The 21130-nt window shown below is 42.4% G+C and overlaps 1 protein-coding gene across 1 annotated transcript; it reads right to left on the bottom strand.

Moving 5' to 3' along the window:
- Positions 1–13262: 13262 nt before the first annotated feature.
- Positions 13263–19071, bottom strand: LOC103113127 (uncharacterized). The gene is made up of 2 exons (XM_007522627.2): positions 18990–19071; positions 13263–14245 (listed from the first exon to the last, which is right to left on the bottom strand). Exon 2 carries the CDS (start codon positions 14170–14172, stop codon positions 13339–13341), a length of 834 nt encoding a protein of 277 aa, XP_007522689.1. The 5' UTR covers positions 14173–14245; positions 18990–19071; the 3' UTR covers positions 13263–13338.
- Between the last annotated feature and the right edge of the window lie 2059 nt (positions 19072–21130).

The following is a 21130-nucleotide window of genomic DNA, read 5'->3' as shown; positions in this document are numbered from 1 at the left end:
TACAACAACAATAAAATTAAAACAAGGGCAACAAAAGGGAAAATAAATAAATTTTTAAAAATTAAAAAAAAAGAATAGGAAAGCTTCATTGGAAGGGATGCGGAACTCTGGTGGTGGGGATTCTGTGGAATTATACCCCTCTTATCCTATGGTTTTGCTAATCATTATTAAATCAGTTTTTTATTTTATTTTATTTTTTTAATTTATTTTTTATTTTTTTATTTTTTTTTATTTTATTTATTCCCTTTTGTTGCCCTTGACATTTTTTTTATTGCTGTCATTGTTGTTGGATAGGACAGAGAGAAATGGAGAGAGGAGGGGAAGACAGAGAGGGGGAGAGAAAGACAGACACCTGCAGACCTGCTTCACCGCCTGTAAAGGGACCTGCCTGCAGGTGGAGAGCCGGGGGCTCGAACCGGGATCCTGACGCCGGTCCTTGAGCTTAGCGCCACCTGCGCTTAACCCACTGCGCTACAGCCCGACTCCCATTAAATCAGTTTTTAAAAATGTATTTCACGGGGCCCTGATTGGGGAGTCCTGAGTCTCCCAAACAGACATGATGGGCCTAGACCTCAAATAAACCCCTCTCTCCATTGTTTCTGGTCATCTCTATCAGGAACAACAAAATAGACGCCTTTGTGGGCCCCCATAGGACCTTGCCCTCAACCTGGATCGACAATGGTAGAGAATGTTCCATCCTCTGAAGGGACGATGGACAACATACTCTGTGATACACCTGAGGAAGATTGGTCGATACTGGGGCAGCATGGAATGTTCCTACTCATGACTACAGAATGTGAGCTCAGATCTAGAGGGATACAGAGGTCACACAGGCTCCTAAGCTAATTATGGGCCCCAGATCATATCAAATTGATGGGGTTTACAGTAATATTTATACCCCTTTCCCATATTAGGGAGCTACTCTCTTCCCTGATCCAGATTTCTGGTCCTTTTTCTAGCCATGACATAATCTCCCCAGACAATAACTAGGATCCACCTGAATATCAGATTTTAGGCTCAGGGAAAAAAAAACCAAACACTAGTATAGCTACAGGCCCTTTGAAATATAACTAAAACATGCCTACTAGCTATCTACAAAATGGAGAGCCCCCCAATGCCTCACTTGCACTATTCCAACCTTTAGGTCCATAATTGTCCAACAGTTTGTTTGGCTTTGTATATTAACTCTCTTTTCTTTTCAGCCACCAGCTTCCAGATGCTAGCAGGATGCAACCAGACTTTTCTGGACAGACAACCCCACCAATGTGTCTTGGAGCTCTGCTTCCCCAGAGCCCTTCCCCACTAGGGAAAGAGAGAGACAGGCTGGGAGTAAGGATCAACCTGTCAACACCCATGTTCAGCGAGGAAGCAATTATAGAAGCCAGACCTTCAACCTTCTGCATCCCACAATAACCTTGGGTCCATACTCCCAGAGGGTTAAAGAGTAGGAAAACTATCAGGGGAGGGGTTGATACACGGAGGTCTGGTGGTGGGAATTGTGCAAAGCTATTCCCCTCTTATCCTATGGTTTTGTCAATGTTTCCTTTTTATAAATAAAAAAAAATTTTTTTTAAGTATTTCACAGAAACCAGCCTTGTTTGTTTATTTTTTTATTCATTTATGTTATTACCTTACACATTTCAATGCACTGGGGACAAAGTCTGAATCCTGGACGAGCACATGGCAAAACAATGCAGTATTTAAGTGAACTATTTTGTAGAACTGGGTATATTTTATTACCATCTTTTTCAGACAAGGAAATTGAAGAGCAAGGAATGAAGGGACTTGTCTAGATCATGCAGTCAGTATGTGGTGGTGCCAGGATTGTTCTAGAGCCAGATTGTCTGACTCTAGAGCCCACATTCTCTACCTATTCTACCTACACCTGGGCTGTTCTCAACTCTGCTCAGGCAGAAGTATGTCTTCTGCAAATGACCATAGATTTGATCTCTTTTCCCCCTCTTGACACCCACTGTCATCACTGTCAATCTCTTTGCTGAGTTCTTACCTCAGGTCCCACACTGGGTCTTATGGATCACCTGTCCTCTGAAATGCTCCTTGGAAAAAGGATTCCCTAGTTCTTAGCACAGTTTGGAAACTCTGTTCTCTTCCTTACATGCTGGCCATCTCAAGGGACCCCAAAGTAGGAAAGTTTCTGGGTTAGATCAGTAAAGTCATCTGTCCAATTCTGCTTAAACCAGCAATCCTCAACATATTTGAGAATGAAACTCACTAGTTTTTTATGGGAAAATAAAAACTTTTAATATCTTACAAGACTGGGGTTTCTCATAACACACTTTGCAAATATTGCCCCAGAGCCTAGCTCCAGAGCTGACCATGAGCACTCTCTTTAATTTGAATCTGTCATTTATGCCCTTCCCCACTCCCCTCTAGTCAGGTTGAAATGCTTATGATCTCCATGTGAGCTGAGCAGTACTCTGGTAAAAAAAAAAAAAAAAAGACTAAAATAGACTTCCTAGCATCTTCCAATATGAAGATCCAAATCTCATCTGCTATACTTTTACCTTTAGGTTCCTGATTATTAAACAATTTATTCTGCTTTATATCTTAATGCTTTTCAGTCACCAAGTTACAGATGCTACCATCATGCTAGCCTGACTTCCCTGGACAGGCGACCTCACCAATATGTCCTGGAACCCTACTAAGGAAAGACAGAAATAGGCTGGGGGCATTAATCAACTTGTCAATGCCCATGTCCTACAGAGAAGCAGTTACAGAGCAGTTACAGATGTAGACCTCCCACCTTCTGCACCCCATAAAGAATTTTGGTCGGCATAAGGATCCTGGTTCGAGCCCCCGGCTCCCCACCTGCAGGGGAGTCGCTTCACAAGCGGTGAAGCAGGTCTGCAGGTGTCTATCTTTCTCTGCCCCTCTCTGTCTTCCCCTCCTCTCTCCATTTCTCTCTGTCCTATCTAACAATGACAACATCAATAACAATAATAACTACAACAACAACGAAAAACAACAAGGACAACAAAATAGAAAATAAATAAATAAAATATATATATAAAAAAAGAATTTTGGTCTGTACTCCAGAGGGATAAAGAATAGGGGAGCTTCCAATGGGATATGAAACTCTGGTGGTGGTAATTGTATGGAATTTTACTCCTCTTATCCCACAATCTTCTTGATCATTATTAAATCACTAATAAAAATAAATTAAAAAATGGCTCTGTAGACTGGTGCCAGTCTCCAAACTGTTTATTAGCAGTCTGAAGCAAGATAAGAAATTTGTGCAGAATGTTAATGAAATATATCACTAAACACTCTGTTTAGGCCAAATGACAGCGTCCCTCCTTTTCTTTTTCTTTTTTCTTTTAATAGTTTATATTGCAAACCAAACACAGATTTATATCCTGGTACAAACTCTTTATTGCAGATGTCGGCCAGCTACTTTAAGAAACACACTGACTTTGTACAGATGATTTCTAGTAGTTGCTTGGTACTGTGTTAATAGTTCATTAACTTTGCCCTGTTGTTAGTTGTGCAACCTATTTTCAGGTCTTTGTGATGAATAAAACATTGCTGCAAACAGATCAGTTCCTGTATGCTTATTTTCACAGCGCTCTCATTTTTTAAGGCTAGAAAGTGCAATAGTGACAGCTTAGTGGCAGAGACAACTTCTCACACAGTACCTCCCATTTACTGTCCTCTCCCTCACCCACCACCCACCCCCCAGCCTCAGTGCTCCTTGTTCCTTCCTCCAGCCTGTGATTGCCCTTCCTTCTGGGTTGACTTTCCGGCTCTTTCATGCTTTTCTTTGCTCAGTTTTGAGCCTTATGCAGTGTTCCCACATGTTGTCTTTTGGAGCTTGGGAGAAATCCTTCTGGAATGTCCTGTGACTTCTCTCTCAAGTTCCAGGCTTTGTTCAATTGTTTTACAAATTCCTCCCCTGCTAGGAGGGGCCCAGGAGGTTGTTTAAAAAAAAGTTTGCCAGTGGGAGTCAGGCAGTAGTGCAGTGGGTTAAGTGCAAGGACCAGCATAAGGATCCCAGTTGAGCCCCCAGCTTCCCACCTGCAGGGCAGTCACTTCACAGGTGGTGAGGCAGGTCTGCAGGTGTTTTTCTCTCCCCCTCTCTATCTTCCCCTCCTCTTTCCATTTCTCTCTATCCTATCCAGCAACGATGACATCAATAACGATAATAATAACTACAATGAAACAACAAGGGTGACAAAAGGGAATAAATACACACACACACACACACACACACACACACACACACACACACACACATATAAAGTTTGCCAGAAATGGTGGTACCAGTGCTTACAGAACCTCCTGAGATTTCTACTTTAAAAAGAGTCATATGCATGCAAAGGCGTTGGGAATGGAAGTATCCCTCATTCCTCAATTATGTCGCCTGTGCAGAGTGAACATAACCAGTTTTGTGTAGACAGAAAAGACAGCCAGGGATAGGGCAGGTGGTGGCACACCTGGTTAAGGGCACACATTACAGTGCACAAGGACCTGGGTTCAAGCCCCTAGTCCCCACCTACAGGGGGAAAACTTCAAGAGTGGTGAAGTAGGGCTGTAGGTATCTCTCTGTCTCTTTCCCTCTCCATCTCCCCTCTCTTCTCAATTTCTCTGTCCCTATCCAAAAATAAATAAACAAATAAATATTTTAAAATAATAAACTTTTCATATGACCTCAATAATGTATCCCAGAATCTCACCTCTCCAGAGCTCTACTTTCCTACCACTAGGGAAAGATAGAAACAGGCTCGAGGTATAGATAAACCTGCCAATGCCTATGTCCAATATAGATGCAATTACAGGACTTGGAGAGAGAATGGGGAAAAGGGAGGAACATTTGGAAATAATAATAATAGTTGTAACTTGCAAAGGAAGACAGGACCATGGGAAGAAAAAATGGACATATATATACAAATGGATAAATAATACAAAAAAATGGACAAATATAGACAAATGGTTAGAGAAATAATAGTTAAATCATATCTGTAACCTTGGGAGAACTGCTATAGTTTACAATGGAGGGAATAGGGATACAGAACTCTGGTAGTGGGAACAGTGAGGAATTATACTCCTGTTGTCTTATAATTTTGTAAATCAATATTAAATCACTAAAAAAAAAAAAGACAGCAGGGGTAAAGTGGGCCCCAGGTCTAAGGGGTGGGATGGAGCACACCCAAGCTTAAATTTAGAGGTGTGAAGAAGTTGGAGAGGGTAAGAAATGAACTTGTGTCTCAGATTTGTGCCTTGGCAATGCAAAATGCCATTTTTTTCTCTAACTATAGAATAGTGGTATCAAATTACTTGTTTAAAAGAGGTATTTGAAATTTTATAAATCTACCAGTTTTGTTTTTGTTTCTTTTCTGTTACCAGTATTGTCACTGAGGCTCAGTGACTACAGGACCACTCCACCACTCCAGGTGGCCTTTTCTTTCTTTCTTTCTTCCTTTTTCTTTTTTTATTTTTGTCCTTTTCTTTCTTTTTGGATAGAGATAAAGATAAATTGAAAGGGAAGGAGAAAGAGAGAGGGAGATGGAGGTTCAGCACTACTTCACTGTTCTAGAAGCTTTTCCTGTGTGGGTGGGAACCAGGAGCTTGAATACAGGTCCTTATACATAGGAACTTGTGTGTTCTACCTAGTGCCTGAGCACGCTACCATTAAAAAATTCTAATATCATGTACCTGTGCCTAATGTTACAATACACTGTAGAGACCAAAGGATTGCACAATTGAGATAACAGGTAACTTTCAAGAACATTCTCCCTTTGTTTTTTGTTTCCAGGAAAGAGTATATTGCAGGTTAATGCTGGCATTTAGACTTCAGCACCATTCCTTACTCTGTCCAATTAAATTCATATTTTGGAAGCTAAGCCATACCTCTCCTTATCATGGAATCAACTCAATAAAAACTGAAGAGAGAAACTGCTCTTGGGATGGAGAAAGGCACTGAATGAAGGTTTGACTTTATTCTTGAGTTAGAGTCCCAGCTTTGCTATTTACCAGTTGCAGGAGTTTGGATATATCATATCCTCTGAACCTCAGTTTCTCTCTGCAAAATAGTATACTGAAATAACCTCACAGGAAACAGAGGGTTAAGAGTCTGTGCATCAGCACTGGCTGCATGTCTGGCATACAAATGAGTGCTCAATAAATGACACGTTCCACAGGTGTGAAGGATGCTCTCCACTCCCTCCAGCTGCAGGGATATCTAGGTTCCTACTGTACCAAGGTGGACAGCACAAGCTATGACATTGTTCTGCAGCTGGTGTGCTGCTTCCTGTTAACACAGACCCTGGGCTTGAACCATGGACAGGAGCACTTTCTGTGGGCTCTGAATAGTCATCCAGAGCAAAAGGCCTTTCCTCACAGACAGCCTTATTTTCTGTGGGCTTGGATTGAATGACTGGTGGAAAGGATTTATAAACAGGAAGCATCTACCCCATGTAGAAGTTGGGCCAAATGTGGAGATACTGTAGCTCTGGATACAATACAGTCCCCAAACAATGGCCAGCCTTCATTTGAGCCCCAACTATGCAGGGCTTTGTAACAACATCTACAGAACATTGAATACTCACTGCAAGCACTTGCCAAGTACCTACCATTCGCAGGTCATACTCATAAAATACTTACTGAGTAGCTAGGTACTTGTACTTGCACTTGAGTAGCTGGGTACTTGCACTTGGTTTAGCACACACATTACATGGCACAAGAACCGAGTTTAAGCCCTCAGTCACCACCTACAGGGGAGAAGCTTCATGATTAGTGCAGCAGTCTCTCTCTCTGTGTGTGTTTCTGTCTCTCCTTTCCCTCTCAATTTGTCTGTATCCAAAAAAAAAGGTAAATCTTTATTAAAACATCTTTATCACAGAGATGGCTCAGGGTGGAGGGTAGATAGTATAATGGTTATGCAAAGAGACTCTCATGCCTGAGACTCCAGAGTCCCATGTTCAATGCCCCGTACCACCATAAGCCAGAGCTGAGTAGTGCCCTGGTTATAAATAAATAAATAAATAGGGAGTCAGGCGGTAGCGCAATGGGTTAAGCGCTCATGGCACAAAGAGCAAGGGCCAGCGTAATGATCCTGGTTCGAGGGGCTGGCTGGTGGTGCACTTTCTTAAGCACACATGCTATAGTGCACAAGGAGCCAGGTTCAAGCCCCTGATCCCCACCTGCAGGGGGAAAGCTTCATGAGTGGTGAAGCAGTGCTGCAGGTGTATCTCTGTCTCTCTCCCTCTCTAGCTTCCCTCCTCTCGTTTTCTGTCCATCTCAAATAAATAAATAAATAAATAAATAAATATAATAATAAAAAGATCCTGGTTCGAGCCCCTGGCTCTCCACTTGAAGAGGTGTCACTTCACAAGCAGTGAAGCAGGTCTGCAGGTGTCTATCTTTCTCTCTCCCTCTCTGTCTTCCCCTGCTCTCTCCATTTCTCTCTGTCCTATCCAACAACAATGACATCAATAATAACTACAACAATAAAACAACAAGACAACAAAAGGGAATAAATAAATAAATACAGTTTAAAAAAGAGATATAAATGGCCCACAGATATATGAAGAAATGTTCTACTTATCATTAGTGAAATGCCAATTAAAACTACACTGAAATATCATCTCACACCTTAGAGAATGGCTTATATCAACAAATTAGGAAATGACACTGTGGAGAAAAGGGAACTCTGCTGCATTGCTGGTGGGAATGCAAACTGGTACAGCTCCTTTGGAAGACTGTAGGAGAATCCTCATACAAATAAAAATGGAAGTACTTTATTATCCAGCAATACCACTCTTAGGCATTTATCTAGTGGATAAATTTAATTAGGAGGGATGTATGCACCCTCATAGCTACATTATTCACAATAGCCAAAGAGTGGAAGCAGCCTAAATGCCTATCAACAGATGACTAGCTAAAGAAGTTATGGAATATATATTGCATAGAATATAACTCTTCAGGGAGTTGGGTGGTAGTGCAGCAGGTTAAGTGCAGGTAGCACAAAGCACAAGGATCTCAGTTCGAGCCCCTGGCTCCCCACCTGCAGGGGAGTTGCTTCACAAGCAGTGAAGCAGGTCTGCAAGTATCTTTCTCTCCCCCTCTCTGTCTTCCCTTCCTCTCTCCATTTCTCTCTGTCCTACCCAATAACGACAACATCAATAACAACAACAATAATAACTACAACAATAAAACAAGGGCAACAAAAGGGAATAAATAATAAATAAATATTTTTAAAAAGAATGTAACTGCAATAAAAAAAGATGATGTGTGGGAGTAGGGCAGTAGCACAGCAGGCTAAGCGCACATGGCGCAAAGCACAAGGACCAGTGTAAGGATCCCGTTTCTCTCCCCCTCTCTATCTTCCCCTTCTCTCTCCATTTCTCTCTGTCCTACCCAACAACAACAACATCAATAATAACTACAACAATAAAACAACAAGGGCAACAAAAGGGAAAAAATAATAAATACTAAAAATTAAATCTAAAAAAAAAGATATTGTGTTCTTTGGGACAAAATGGATGGAACTGGCAATGATTATGCTTAGCAAAATAAGTAAAGAGATGAAAGACTACCAGATGGTTTCACTCATATGTTGAATTTAGAGATCTGATGTATATGAACTTGCAAAAAAAAATCCAAACAAAACTACAGCAAGCAAACTGTTTGTTCATAAAACTATGGTGGTTATCTTTGGGAGGCTGGAGGGTAGGGATATGGAACTTTGGTGGTAGGTATGGTGCAAAACTATATACTACAATCTTAGAATCTGTAACAAACTATTAATAACAAGAATTTAAAAAACTATCATAAATCAATTACACCAAGGACTGGGAAAAAGCACATGGTAGAGCACATGCCTTGCTTATGTGAGACTTCGGGTTTGATTCTTGACACTGCATAAAATGAGTAGTGTTCTCTTTCCTTTTCTCTTTCCCTTTCTCTTTCCCTTTCCCATTCCCTTTCCCTTTCCCTTTCACTGTCAGTGTCACCGGGACCTTAAGAAAGTTCTGTTTCACTGCTCCAGGCTTACTTTTTCAGATAGAGAGACAGAGGGAGGGACTTCACAGCACAAAAGTTTCCCCTACTATTCCCACACAGTACGCTAGGACTCAAACCTGGGCCACACTCATCTTGTCCTACAGGTGAAGTATCTCAATGGCAATCTGTCTTTCTCACTTTTTAAAAATTTTTAAAAAAATTTATTGCCACTAGGGTTATTGCTGGAGTTCATGCCTACATGACAAATCCACTGCTCCTGAAGACCATTTTCCTTTATTTATTTATTTATTTATTTATTTATTTATTTATTTTTTCTTTGATAGGACAGAGAGAAATTGAGAGGGGAGAGGGAGATAGAGAAGGAGAGAGATACCTACAGTACTTTCTTCAATGCTTGTGAAGCTTTCCCCTGTAGGTGGGAACCTGGGACTCAAACCTGTGCATGGTAACATGTGCACTTAACCAGGTGCACCCCCCCACCCTGTATCTTAAAGACAATAAGTGCTTGTTTAATTAAAAAAAAAGTTGGCTAGGTGATAGTGCACCTGGTTAAGTGCACATGCTATAGTGTACAAGAACCTAGATTCATTCTAAATATGATGTGTCTTGGTGTCTTTAAGTCTGGGTTAATTCTGTTTGGGACCCTCTGGGATTCTGGAACCATTATGTCTTTGATGTTGTCTACACTAGAGAAGTTCTCGGCTATTATGTCCTGAAGAATATTTTCTTCCCCTCCCTCTCTTTCTTCCTCTGGTAAGCCAATAATGCATGTTTTATTTCTTTTAAATTTTCCCCTCCTCTCTTGATTTCTGTCTGTCCTATCCAACAGTGACAATATCAATAACAATAATAAGTACAACAATAAAACAACAAGGGCAACAAAAAGGAATAAATAAATAATTTTTTTAAAGAAAGAAAAGAACAGAAGGGAAGACACAAAGCAGAGCTTGGACTGGAGTTGGTGTATTGAACAAAGTAAAAGACTCTGGGGTGGGTGGGGGAGGAGAGCACAGGTCTTGGAAAAGGATGACAGAGGACCTAACGGGGGTTGTATTGTTATGTGGAAAACTGAGAAATGTTATGTATGTACAAACTATTGTATTTACTGTCAACTATAAAACATTAATCTCCCAATAAAGAAGTTAAAAAAAAAAAAGCAATGAATCCAGCCAGCACAGAGGTAGAACAGGCTAAATGTATATTTTGGAGTTTGATCCTAGCCCTGCCATTCAATTGTTCAATTACTATGTGATCTTATTGGAGTTGTTAGACATTCTGGATCTAAGTTTCCTCTATAAAATAGGGTTCCTCTTGCCTTTTTCATAGTTTTTGTGAGCATTAAACTAAATGGTACACAAAAAAACAATAATAATTCAACCACTACTGTGAATACCGGTGATCTCAAATGCTGTGTCCTAAGCAAAGATCTTAGATTTGGATTAGGAGAAATTGGACCATTTTGGAGTTGGGTATTCAGGACAACCAGGGATGACTTATGAAAATGCGGACTAGAGCAGGAAGAGAGTAACACTGAGTAACCACTAGAGGGACAGGGGATTGGAATGTCCTGGAGTTGGGTCTTCAGCTAGGCCAAAACAGATTCTAACAAGCTGCATTCTTGTCAATGTTCATCTGGGAATTGGGTCACTGGGAGACCAGTCAGACAAAGACCAAAGTCTTCTCCCTGGGGAGGGAAGGGGTATAGAGGACAGAGAAAGGAATATACTGTACTGCTGAGCTTTGGACTCCTGGTAGCTTTCACTCATCCTCCAGCAACTGAACAGGAGAGGAGGTAAACCTAATAGGCTACAAATTTCATTCCCCTTTCATGCCTCCAGCCCTGGAATCATCATAGGCAGGCTTGATACCTTCTGTGCTTGGTCACAGGGCTCAACTACAGCAGGTCACTGCCTTCAAAAACCACAGGACCTCTCAGGTATAGGTTTTCTGCATTGTCTGAAGGTCATCTCCTCTGAGCTGCTACTGGCTCATGTATTTCCAAGGACAACTCCAGCAAGAAAGGGACTGTGTCTGAAATTGAGCTACATAGAAATGGGCCCTTAGACCTGAAATAGCCCCTAATAAATCTGGTAAGATGGTTGAGGTCTCAAAGGTCCAATATCAGGGGCACTCCCAATCTAACTCAAGAAGCACTCAACCTGGTTTGCAAGCTGGAGGAATCAGTGCATTGTTATCTGGAGGTCCTTGGAGATCATAATAGCTATCCCACTCTTATAACAAAAGGAGAAATGGAGACCTGGGCTGGGAGTATGATGTACCTGAAGTTTCAGAGCAGGCACAAGGCAGGTCTAAATTAGAAACAGGTCTCCAGAGTCCATCATCAGCCAGCAAGATGGTGGCTACCTGGTTGCTTTATGAAGCCTGATTTACTGGAACACAACTTAGTTGAGTCTGAAGGTTTGGAGCCCTCAGTGGGCCAGGGAGAATTTTTCATAGACACTTCCAGAAAGAAATCCAGGCCCACCTCATTCTGACCCTTCAGGCCTCACTGGGCCTAAATAGAAAAACTAGTAAAGTCATGGGCCCTTTGGAATATACCTAAAATAGACCTACTAGATTTTTCCAAAATGGAGACCCCAAATCTTCATCTGCAATATTCTTGCCTTTAGGCTCATGATTAGTCAACAATGTGTTCTGCTTTATATCTTAACTTTTTTTCAGCCACCAGGCTCCTGATGCTACCATGATGCCAACCAGACTTCCCTGGGCAGATGAAACCACCAATGTGTCCTGGAGCTCCACCTCCCCATGCCCCTTTTCCCCACTAGGGAAAGAGAGAGAGAGGCTGGGAGTATGAATCGACCTGCCAATGCCCATATTCAGTGGGGAAGCAATTACAGAAGCCAGACCTTCCACCCCATAGCAATTCTGGGTCTATACTCCCAGAGGGATAAAGAATAGAGAAGTTATCAAGGGTGGGGTCGGAATATGGAGTTCTGGTGGTGGGAACTGTGTGGAATTATACCCCTCTCATTCTATGGTCTTGTCACTATTTCCATTTTATAAATAAAAATTAGGGGAAAAAAAAGAACCACTTTCTTCAGAGATGTCCCAGTCTTCTGTGTACCTATAGCTATCTTTGTGCTTCTTACAAATACCATCATAAAGTTCTTCTCTATACTTACCCAGGGTCTTGCCATGTTCTGTAAGAATCTTTACATTCTGCTCACATAAGGCTGTGATAATCTGCAGGGAGGGAAGCGAGCATGGCTAGGGACTGGGAATGGAGATCAATTCACTTCTTTATATAGGAAAGCCAAGGTTAAGGGAGGCAATGTGCTTTCCCAGTGATATATTCAAGATATCAACCAGAGAGGGCTGGGTGGTAGCACACCCAGTAGAGTGCACACGTTTCAATGCACAGAGATCTGTATTTAAGCCCCTGGTCTCCACCTGCAAGGAAGAAGCTTCACAAGTGGTGAAGCAGTGCTGCAGGTGTCTAATTTTATCTTCCTTTTTATCTCCCCCTTCCCTCTATTTTTCTGTCTCTAATCAACAAGAGATCCCAAATCCCATACACTTCACATACTGCCTGCTACATATTTTTTGTTAAGTCTCCAGAATACCATGACATTCTGGATATATAAAAGTCAGATTCCTGAGCAGGGGAGCTAACACAGAGGTAGCACATCAGACTTACATGTCAGAGAATCTGGGACCACAGGTTCATTCCTTACCACCACCATAAGCCACAACTGAATAGTGCTCTGATATCTTTCTCATGAAAATGCATGAACTGAAAAATAAGTATCTGATTCCTGAATTCTCTTAAAAAGGCAACAGCCGGGAGTCGGGTGGTAGCGCAGTGGGTTAAGTGCAGGTGGCACAAAGCACAAGGACCGGTGTAAGGATTCTGGTTCGAGCCCCCGGCTCCCCACCTGCATGGGAGTTGCTTCACAGGTGGCGAAGCAGGTCTGCAGGTGTCTGTCTTTCTCTCCCGCTCTCTGTCTTCCCCTCCTCTCTCCATTTTTCTCTGTCCTATCCAACAGCAATAACAACAACAATAATAACTATAATAATAAAACAACAAGGGCAACAAAAGGAAATAAATAATAAAAACATTAATTCCCCAATAAAGAAATTTTAAAAAAAAGGCAACAGCCTATTCAAGACCGCTATTTAGGTTTTTAGAGGTACTCTCTCTTCATTCATAGTCCAGTTCACCGATTAGCTGTTACCTGACTGACCCCATAGGTCCTTGAGTTTATAAACCCTAGTCTAAGTACCTGCCCCCACCCCCAATAAAGCCTCAGAAGGAGCACTTTGTCACACGCTGTTTATTTTCCTCAACTGTGGCCCAATAGACCTGTGCCCCTTGCATAATTGGCATTCATGTCACCACCAGCTGGAGGGTTTAGAAATGGGCTCAGGAGCACGCCAGCCTGAGCGGATTGCTTCCCAAACCTTGGGCAGACGACCTAAGGCAAAGATCCCACTGCCAAACAAAGGAAGCTCTGGCAACTTTACCCCTGGTCTCCGGGGCATAGTGGGAGAGGTGTTTGGACTGTAATATCTGTGTGAAGGGCCCCTATAGACTGAGTTGTCTGTGTACTGCAAAGTACCAACACCCCTGGTGGATGGCACCATGCAGGTGCTGGTGTTGGTGCTGACATTGGACATGTCAGAGGTGGCTGGGCTGGCATTAGGGATGGAGTAGCTGCGGGAATGGGCACGGTCTGGGTGGTCCAGTTGGATGGAGTTGGTGGCTCGTTCCAGATAGTTGGCTGCAAGCCTTGGCAAGCTCAGCGAGGACTTGTTGTAGAAGGTGCTGGTGGACCTGTCAAGGTAGTTAATGCTTTTGATGAGCTGGTCTAGGAAGGTAGGGCTAGAGGGGCCTGAGGGGCGATCTGTGCACAGCAGGCAGCAGGGGTTGCCATGGTTAGCAGCCGGCTTTCGGATCTCCTTGGGGCGTTTCGCCAGGTGGCTTGTCTCCACGCATTTGGCATTGTAGGGCCGGCCCATGCAGATTCGCCTCACAAGACTAGGGGATCTAGGGCTGTCATAGCTGCTGAACTCCAAAGCACTAGTGGTACGGGGGTACTTCAGGCTGCTAACTCCAGTCACATTGGGATGATGGGAGCAGCCTGTTGTCCGGAGTGGGAAAGATGAGCTGTTGGGATGGTTTGAGCAGCTGTAAGTGTTGGCACGGTTCACTTGGCGTCCAGACATGGTCCTGGCTGGGAAGATAAAGCTTCGTGGCACTGAACTACCTTGAGCTCACCTGGAACCTGGTCACCTGGGCCTGATGAGGAGAGAGTTGGGTCAGCTTGCCTGGGCTTCCTACCACCTACCTGTAGGTTTTCTTTCCTAGGGAACCCTCTGCCTTCAGAAAGTCAGCAACCCCTTTCCCTTTCTTAGTACTCCTCCTAGGAGGTTGAGATTTTTCAAATAGAAAAATGGATATCCGATTCTTCAGTAAAGGGGTGGCATGATTTGGAAGGAAAGGAAGACTCTGATGAAGACTGAGGTCAAGGGGTGGAGCAGTGGATGGGGCATTGGATTCTCAACCATGAGTTCCTGAGTTCAATCCCCAGCAACACAAATACCAAAGTGATGTCTGGTTCTTTCTCTCATTCCTATCTTTCTCATGAAATAAATTCTAAAAAATAAATAAATAAATAAATGAAAAAAAGACTAAGGTCAAGAGCCTGGTGGTGGAGGATCTGGTTGAGCACATGTGTTACAATGTGCAAAGACCCAGCTTCAAGCCTCCAGTCACCACCTACAGGAGGAAAGCTTTGTAAGTAGTGAATCAGTGCTGCAGATATCTCTCTGTCTCTCTTCCTTCTGTCTCTTTCTTCCTCTCAATTTCTGTCTGAATCTATCAAATAAACAAAGATAATAAAAAAATAAAGTAAAAAGACTGCGGCCTGAGAATATCCTAGAAAAAGTGGAGTAGGGGCCAGGTAGTGCTGCACCTGGTTGCATGCACATCACTATGCACAAAGACCTGGGTTCAAGCCCCTGGTCCTCACCTGTAGGTGGGGAAGCTATACAAACAGTGAAGCAGTGTTTCAGTGTCTCTCCGTCCCTCCTTATTTCCTCCACCACCTCTCAGTTTCTCTCATAAAATAAAACAAACATTAAAAAATAATACTCATAAAAAAGAGAAAAGGCAGAGCAGCCTCTTTTTTCCTATAATTTTTTTCCTATAATTCTAGCTCAAATTTTGAAATTCTTATTTTCTTTCTAATCAAGGATTCCAGAAGAACACAAACACCAAGGACTAAATCTCAGAAATTACAACAGTATTAACTGAAGCAAGGATTGATGCAGTTTAACCAATACCAGTTAGCCAAACAACACCTCCAGTCCAAGAAAAAATAGCAACCAAATCCAAATGAAAAAGAAAGAGAGAGAAAAAAAGGGAAAGCAAGGATAGACAATTATGCAAATCTACTGTCCACTGTAAATTCTAGGGATGGCAATAGGAGAAAGGGAAGTAGAGAAGAGAGACACATACAGAGAGTCCACTCTGAGTCAGATTTCTTCCCCAAAATAATTCACAAACAAGTATCAGTGAATTCAGAAAGCAGGAGGAGGAGGAAGGGAAAAAAAGAAGACAGGAACAAGAAAAAAAAAAAGAGCAGTGAAAGAAATGAGGTTTTTTTTTTTTTTAATTAGCTAGGAGGAGGGGAAAAGGGGAGAGTGGATGGAAGAGGCAGAGTGAAACAAGTTCCTCTCACAGTGTATCGGACACCCAGTCACCTAGCAGTGGAAAAAACAATAACAGTTAATTATGGTCAACCTGAAGAAGGGGGGGGAGACACACATATATATTAATAGTAGTAATTAAATAGAATAGAGTAAAAAACCATAACAGTCAGTCTGCAGCTTGGACAGCTCTGGATTGGCTCAGGCAGCCTGAGCAAAGACAACCAATTGTTAAAAAACAAAACAAACAAACAAAAAAACACCTCCAGGTAGTCTTTCCCAGGCAGGGGTGAGGCTCTGATTGGTCAGATATTTTGTCACTCAAAAAGAGCTCCAGCCACTTAGAAAAAAAAAAAAAGAGAGAGAGAGAAAGAAATCACAAAGGAAAAGGTTTGAATGATACCACTGGTGGGCCAGGAATCTTGGTAAAGAAAAAAGCTCAGCAGGGAGCCTGCTAGGAGCAGCTCTCCAGCCCCTAGGGTCTGGTTATGGGGTGGGGGGAGGGGTGCACTTCAGAAAGAATCAGATTTCCTTTCTTTTTCTTCCATTTTCTAACCCAAGACTGAACTATAGGACCCCCTCATTGGTGTCACACTTAGGACCCCTTATTCACTGTCCTGCTGATGGTCCAGTATCCTACCCTATCTGGCCGATGTTGTCAGAGCTCAAGCCAGCAGCTGCCTCCAAGTTGTCATTTTAGCTCCACCACCCCTCCCCCCGACTAAATCTCTAATGGTGAAGTCCTAGATGGAAATAGGCCTTCTTTCCAGGTAATATCAAATAGCTGGTAATCAACTTCATAGTGCATACTATTAATATATATATGTGTGTGTGTGTGTTGTAGAAATGATGCAAACTATATGCACATTCTCTGTGACCAGTCTTTTACTTATTTTTATATGTCATTTATTCATTAGATAGAGATAGAAACTGATGTGCAAGAGGGAAAGGGGGAGAAAATGAAGGAGAAAAGAGCCACTTGCAGCACTGCTTCACCACTCATGTAGCTTCCTTCCTTCAGGTAGAGATAGGGGGCTTGAACCAGGGTCCTTGAATATGTCTGGTAATGTGTGCACTCAACCTAGTGTGCCACTACCCAGTCCCTGGTCCTTTACTTGCATTCTTCAAGGAGGTAGTTACTATTCCTCTACTCATTGGCAGATGAGGAAACAGAGGTTCAGAGAGATACCTTGACTTGTTTCAAATCATACAGCTTCTAAGTATATGATGGAGCCAAGGTACCATATTGAGTGCTTCTAATAGCCCCTGAAACACAATGCTAGATTGTCAGGGTGAATTAACCTTTCCTCATAGTCTTCTAAGCAAAAAATTCTCATCATTTCTGCTCTGTCTGCCTGGATGAGGGCACCAGTTGGGATAATATGGTAGTGAGACCCTTGCTAACATTTGTAACTAACTTAATCCTGACTTGAGGAACCATGAGTGAGGACTGAGCTTATGTGATAGAATAAGTCTGCTAATGGAGCTAGACTTCTGAAATCAGACCCTCAAAATATTTGGTCTCAGGGTGGAGGGTAGATAGCATAATGGTTATGCAAACAGACTCTAATGCCTGAGGCTCCAAAGTCCCAGGTTCAATCCCCCGCACCACCATAAGCCAGAGCTGAACAGTGCTCTGGTTTAAAAAAAAAAAAAAAATATATATATATATATATATATATATATAGTCTCAGATGGGTCTGGCACTGGGTACAGCCTAGAATGTTCCTAGCTATGACTACAGAATGCAAGCTCAGACCTACAGGAGACAGAGGTTACACAGGCTCCTGCATAGAATGTAGGCCCCAGAACAAATCGATGTGGTTTATAGTTAACAATATTGATATACTTTTCTCATATTCTCTTCCCTGATCCAGCTTTCTAGTCCTTTTTCCAACTCTAACACCATCTCACTAAACAATACCTTTGGTCCACCTCCAGGTTAGCTGTCAGGAGCAGGCAAAAATTAGTTAAGTCATTGGCCCCTTGGAATATACCTAAAATAGACCTACTAGCTTTTTCCAAAATGAAGACCCCAAATCTTATCTGTTATATTCTTGTCTTTATGTTCCTGATTATTAAACAATTTATTCTTCTTTATATCTTTTTTTAAATTTATTTTTATTTTTTATTTATTTATTCCCTTTTGTTGCCCTTGTTGTTTTATTGTTGTAGTTATTGTTGTTGTTGTCGTTGTTGGATAGGACAGAGAGAAATGGAGAGAGGAGGGGAAGAGAGAGAGGAGGAGAGAAAGATAGACACCTGCAGACCTGCTTCACCGCCTGTGAAGCGACTCCCCTGCAGGTGGGGAGCCGGGGTTCGAACCGGGATCCTTATGCCGGTCCTTGTGCTTTGCGCCACCTGCGCTTAACCCGCTGCACTACAGCCCGAGTCCCTCTTCTTTATATCTTAACACTTTTTTAGACACCAAGTTGCAGATACTACCATGATGTCAAGACTTCCCTGGGTAGATGACCTCACTAATGTACTCTGGAGCCCCACCTCTCCAGATCCCTGACCCACTAGGGAAAAGTAGAGAGACAGGCTGGGAGTATGGATCAACCTGCCATACCCATGTCCAGCAGAGACACAGTTACAGAAGCTAGACCTTCCACCTTCTGAACCCCATAATGACCCTGGGTCCATGCTCCCAGAGAGATAGCTTTCAAGGGAGGGGATGGGATATGGAACTCTGGTGGTGGGAAATGTGTGGAACAGTACCCCTCTTGTCCTATGGTCTTGTCAATACTTTTTATTTTATGTTTTATATATAAATTAAAAAAAATACTTGGTCTCTGTTCCCTGACATAAGATGGGGGGGGGGCATTGAGATTCCTGTTCCTCCTGGTCTATAGTCTCAAAGTGGGCTCTTAATAGGGTCTAAGGCTTCATCAGGTCAAAGAAATGTCCAGTCTGTCTCACCCCACCTCCTGCTCCTGGACCGAGGCAAGGGTATTGCAGTCTTCCCCTTTGTCCCCCATTGTTCCACAGTACTCACACCCACCAGAAGGCAGACTAATCCCTCTCCCCTGCTACTGCCAGCTTGGTGCTAATTTTCCACTTCTGCCTCTTGAGAACAGAGCAGTCTCTGAGCCCATCCCACCCAGAAAACAGCTGCCTGCCTTGCTCCCAGCCCATAGCCTCCCAGCTGCCCTTGTCCTTTGGGTCTGAATTATGTAGAATGTCCAGATTCTGGCCTCTTTCCTCCCTGCTCCAACCCCACCCAACTCATGGCCCAGAAATATAAGAGATGAGTTTACACTGATAGCCCCAACACAGTCTTTCCCTTCCTGCTCTCCTCCCCTGCCATAGAAACCCTCTCCCACTCTTACTCTGTCCTTCAGGAGGTAGATGACTTAGCCCTCCTCTTGCTCTGCACTGGGAATACTTTCATCTCACCACTCCAGACTGCTGGCCATGTCATAGAATCATGGAATCCTGGAACTGGGAGGGGCCTCCAGGGGCTATCTTGGCCAAGCCTCCTGCCTCAGGTCCTCTACTACTTTAATCCCTCCAGGACAGATGGGCCCTATTTTAAAAACAAGGCTGGGATGGATACTTTCCAGGGTTCTTTGTTGTTCTTCTGGTATCTGTTTATGCCAAAAGGAAGTTCTAGGCAGTGTCTAATATAAGGCCCATTTGTGGTGGCTGGCATCATTGCTGGGTCAATAGGCATTTTTCAAGTCCCTCTAAAATACCATCCCTGTGAGTGAGCCTTTCTTGATCATAACACCACCTCCTTTCTCCCCTTCTCCCCTCTTCCTCACACAGTGAACAAATCTATATTGAGCACCTATTATGTGGCAGAGACTGACTAAAATATTCTTTACAGGGGAGTCGGGCGGTAGCGCAGTGGGTTAAGCGCAGGTGGTGCAAAGCACAAGGACCGGCCTAAGGATCCCGGTTCGAACCCCGGCTCCCCACCTGCAGGGGAGTCACTTCACAGGCGGTGAAGCAGGTCTGCAGGTGTCTATCTTTCTCTCCTCCTCTCTCTCTTCCCCTCCTCTCTCCATTTCTCTCTGTCCTATCCAACAACGACAACAACAACAATAATAATAATAACTACAACAATAAAACAACAAGGGCAACAAAAGGGAATAAATAAATAAAATAAATATTTTTTAAAAAAATATTCTTTACAGAACTCAATGGGGACAGGTTTGTAGGACTATTTAGTGCATATTTATTGAATGAAAAATGAAATTCCTCTTTGCTGTGTCATGGTATTTACCACAAAATGTTTCCCTCCATCATTTTCTCCTGAGAATATCAAAAATACTTTTTGTTTATACTTTTTATTCTGAAAAGTTAAGAAACTTATTAAAAACTTGTAAGACAATAAACCCCCATATACTCTTTTTACAAATATACAGATTGTTGACATTTTGTCACTTTTATCACTACACACAGACACACAGAGTACAATTATTTTCAGAGCATGATGCAAAATGCAGCACCTTGAATATTTCAGCACATGCTAGGAGAACAAATAATTTTCTTTTGTTTTTGTTGCTGCTATTGTTGTCACCAGGACTTCATCTCTCTATGTTGACTTTTTCAGGTAGAAAAAGAGAATGGTGGTGGCGGATGGTGTTGCATCTGGTACAGCCCACACATTACCATGCATGAAGACCCGTTTAAGTCCCCAGTACCCATCAGAGTCACTGAGAAATGTGGAGGTATGCAGAAACCAAACCCCAGAGTTAATCTTAGTGGCAAGAAGGAAGGAGAGAGAGAGAGAGAGTGAGAGAGAGAGAGCAGAAAGAAGGAAAAAAGGAAGAAAATGGGAGGGAGGAAGATCATACCATCAAAACTTCTTTCAGTACCACAACACTCCTATGTAGTGTACCATGGCCTCTAACCTGGGTCATGACCATGGCAAAGCAGGCATTCTCCCAGGTGAGCTGATCTCAAGGACATTCTAAATTTTTTATTTGTTATTAATAGTTTGTTACAAAATTGTAAGATTACAATGTGTAGTGCCACATCACACCCACCACCAAAAGTTCTGTGTCCTCACCCTTCCACCTCACAAAGATAACCACCGTAGTTCTCCTAAGTCTTACAGTTTGCTTGCTTCTGTTTTTTTTTCAAGTTCATAAATCAGATCTCTAGATTCCACATACTAGTGAAGCTGTCTTATTTTGTTAAGCATAATCATCCCCAGTTTCATTTATTTTGTCTCAAAAGACACAATATCATTTTTTTTTATTGCAGAGTAGTATTCCATGGGATATGTATCCCATAAATTCATTAGCCAGTTACCTGATCATGGGCATTTAGTCAAAGACATTTTATTACATATTCACACTATTATTACTCTATATAGGATATTGAACTGATACAGTACTATTATCTGATATATGGTTAATGTCTACATGTCATTAACTATCTCTTTGATGTTCTTCTTAGCAACTATTTTCTAATCCAGGATCAAGCAAAGCATTTTGTTCTCATATCTCTTTGGTTTTCT

This window comes from Erinaceus europaeus, chromosome 13 (genome assembly GCF_950295315.1).
Source record: "Erinaceus europaeus chromosome 13, mEriEur2.1, whole genome shotgun sequence".
Taxonomy (NCBI): domain Eukaryota; kingdom Metazoa; phylum Chordata; class Mammalia; order Eulipotyphla; family Erinaceidae; genus Erinaceus; species Erinaceus europaeus.
This window is presented reverse-complemented; position numbering and strand designations above follow the sequence as displayed.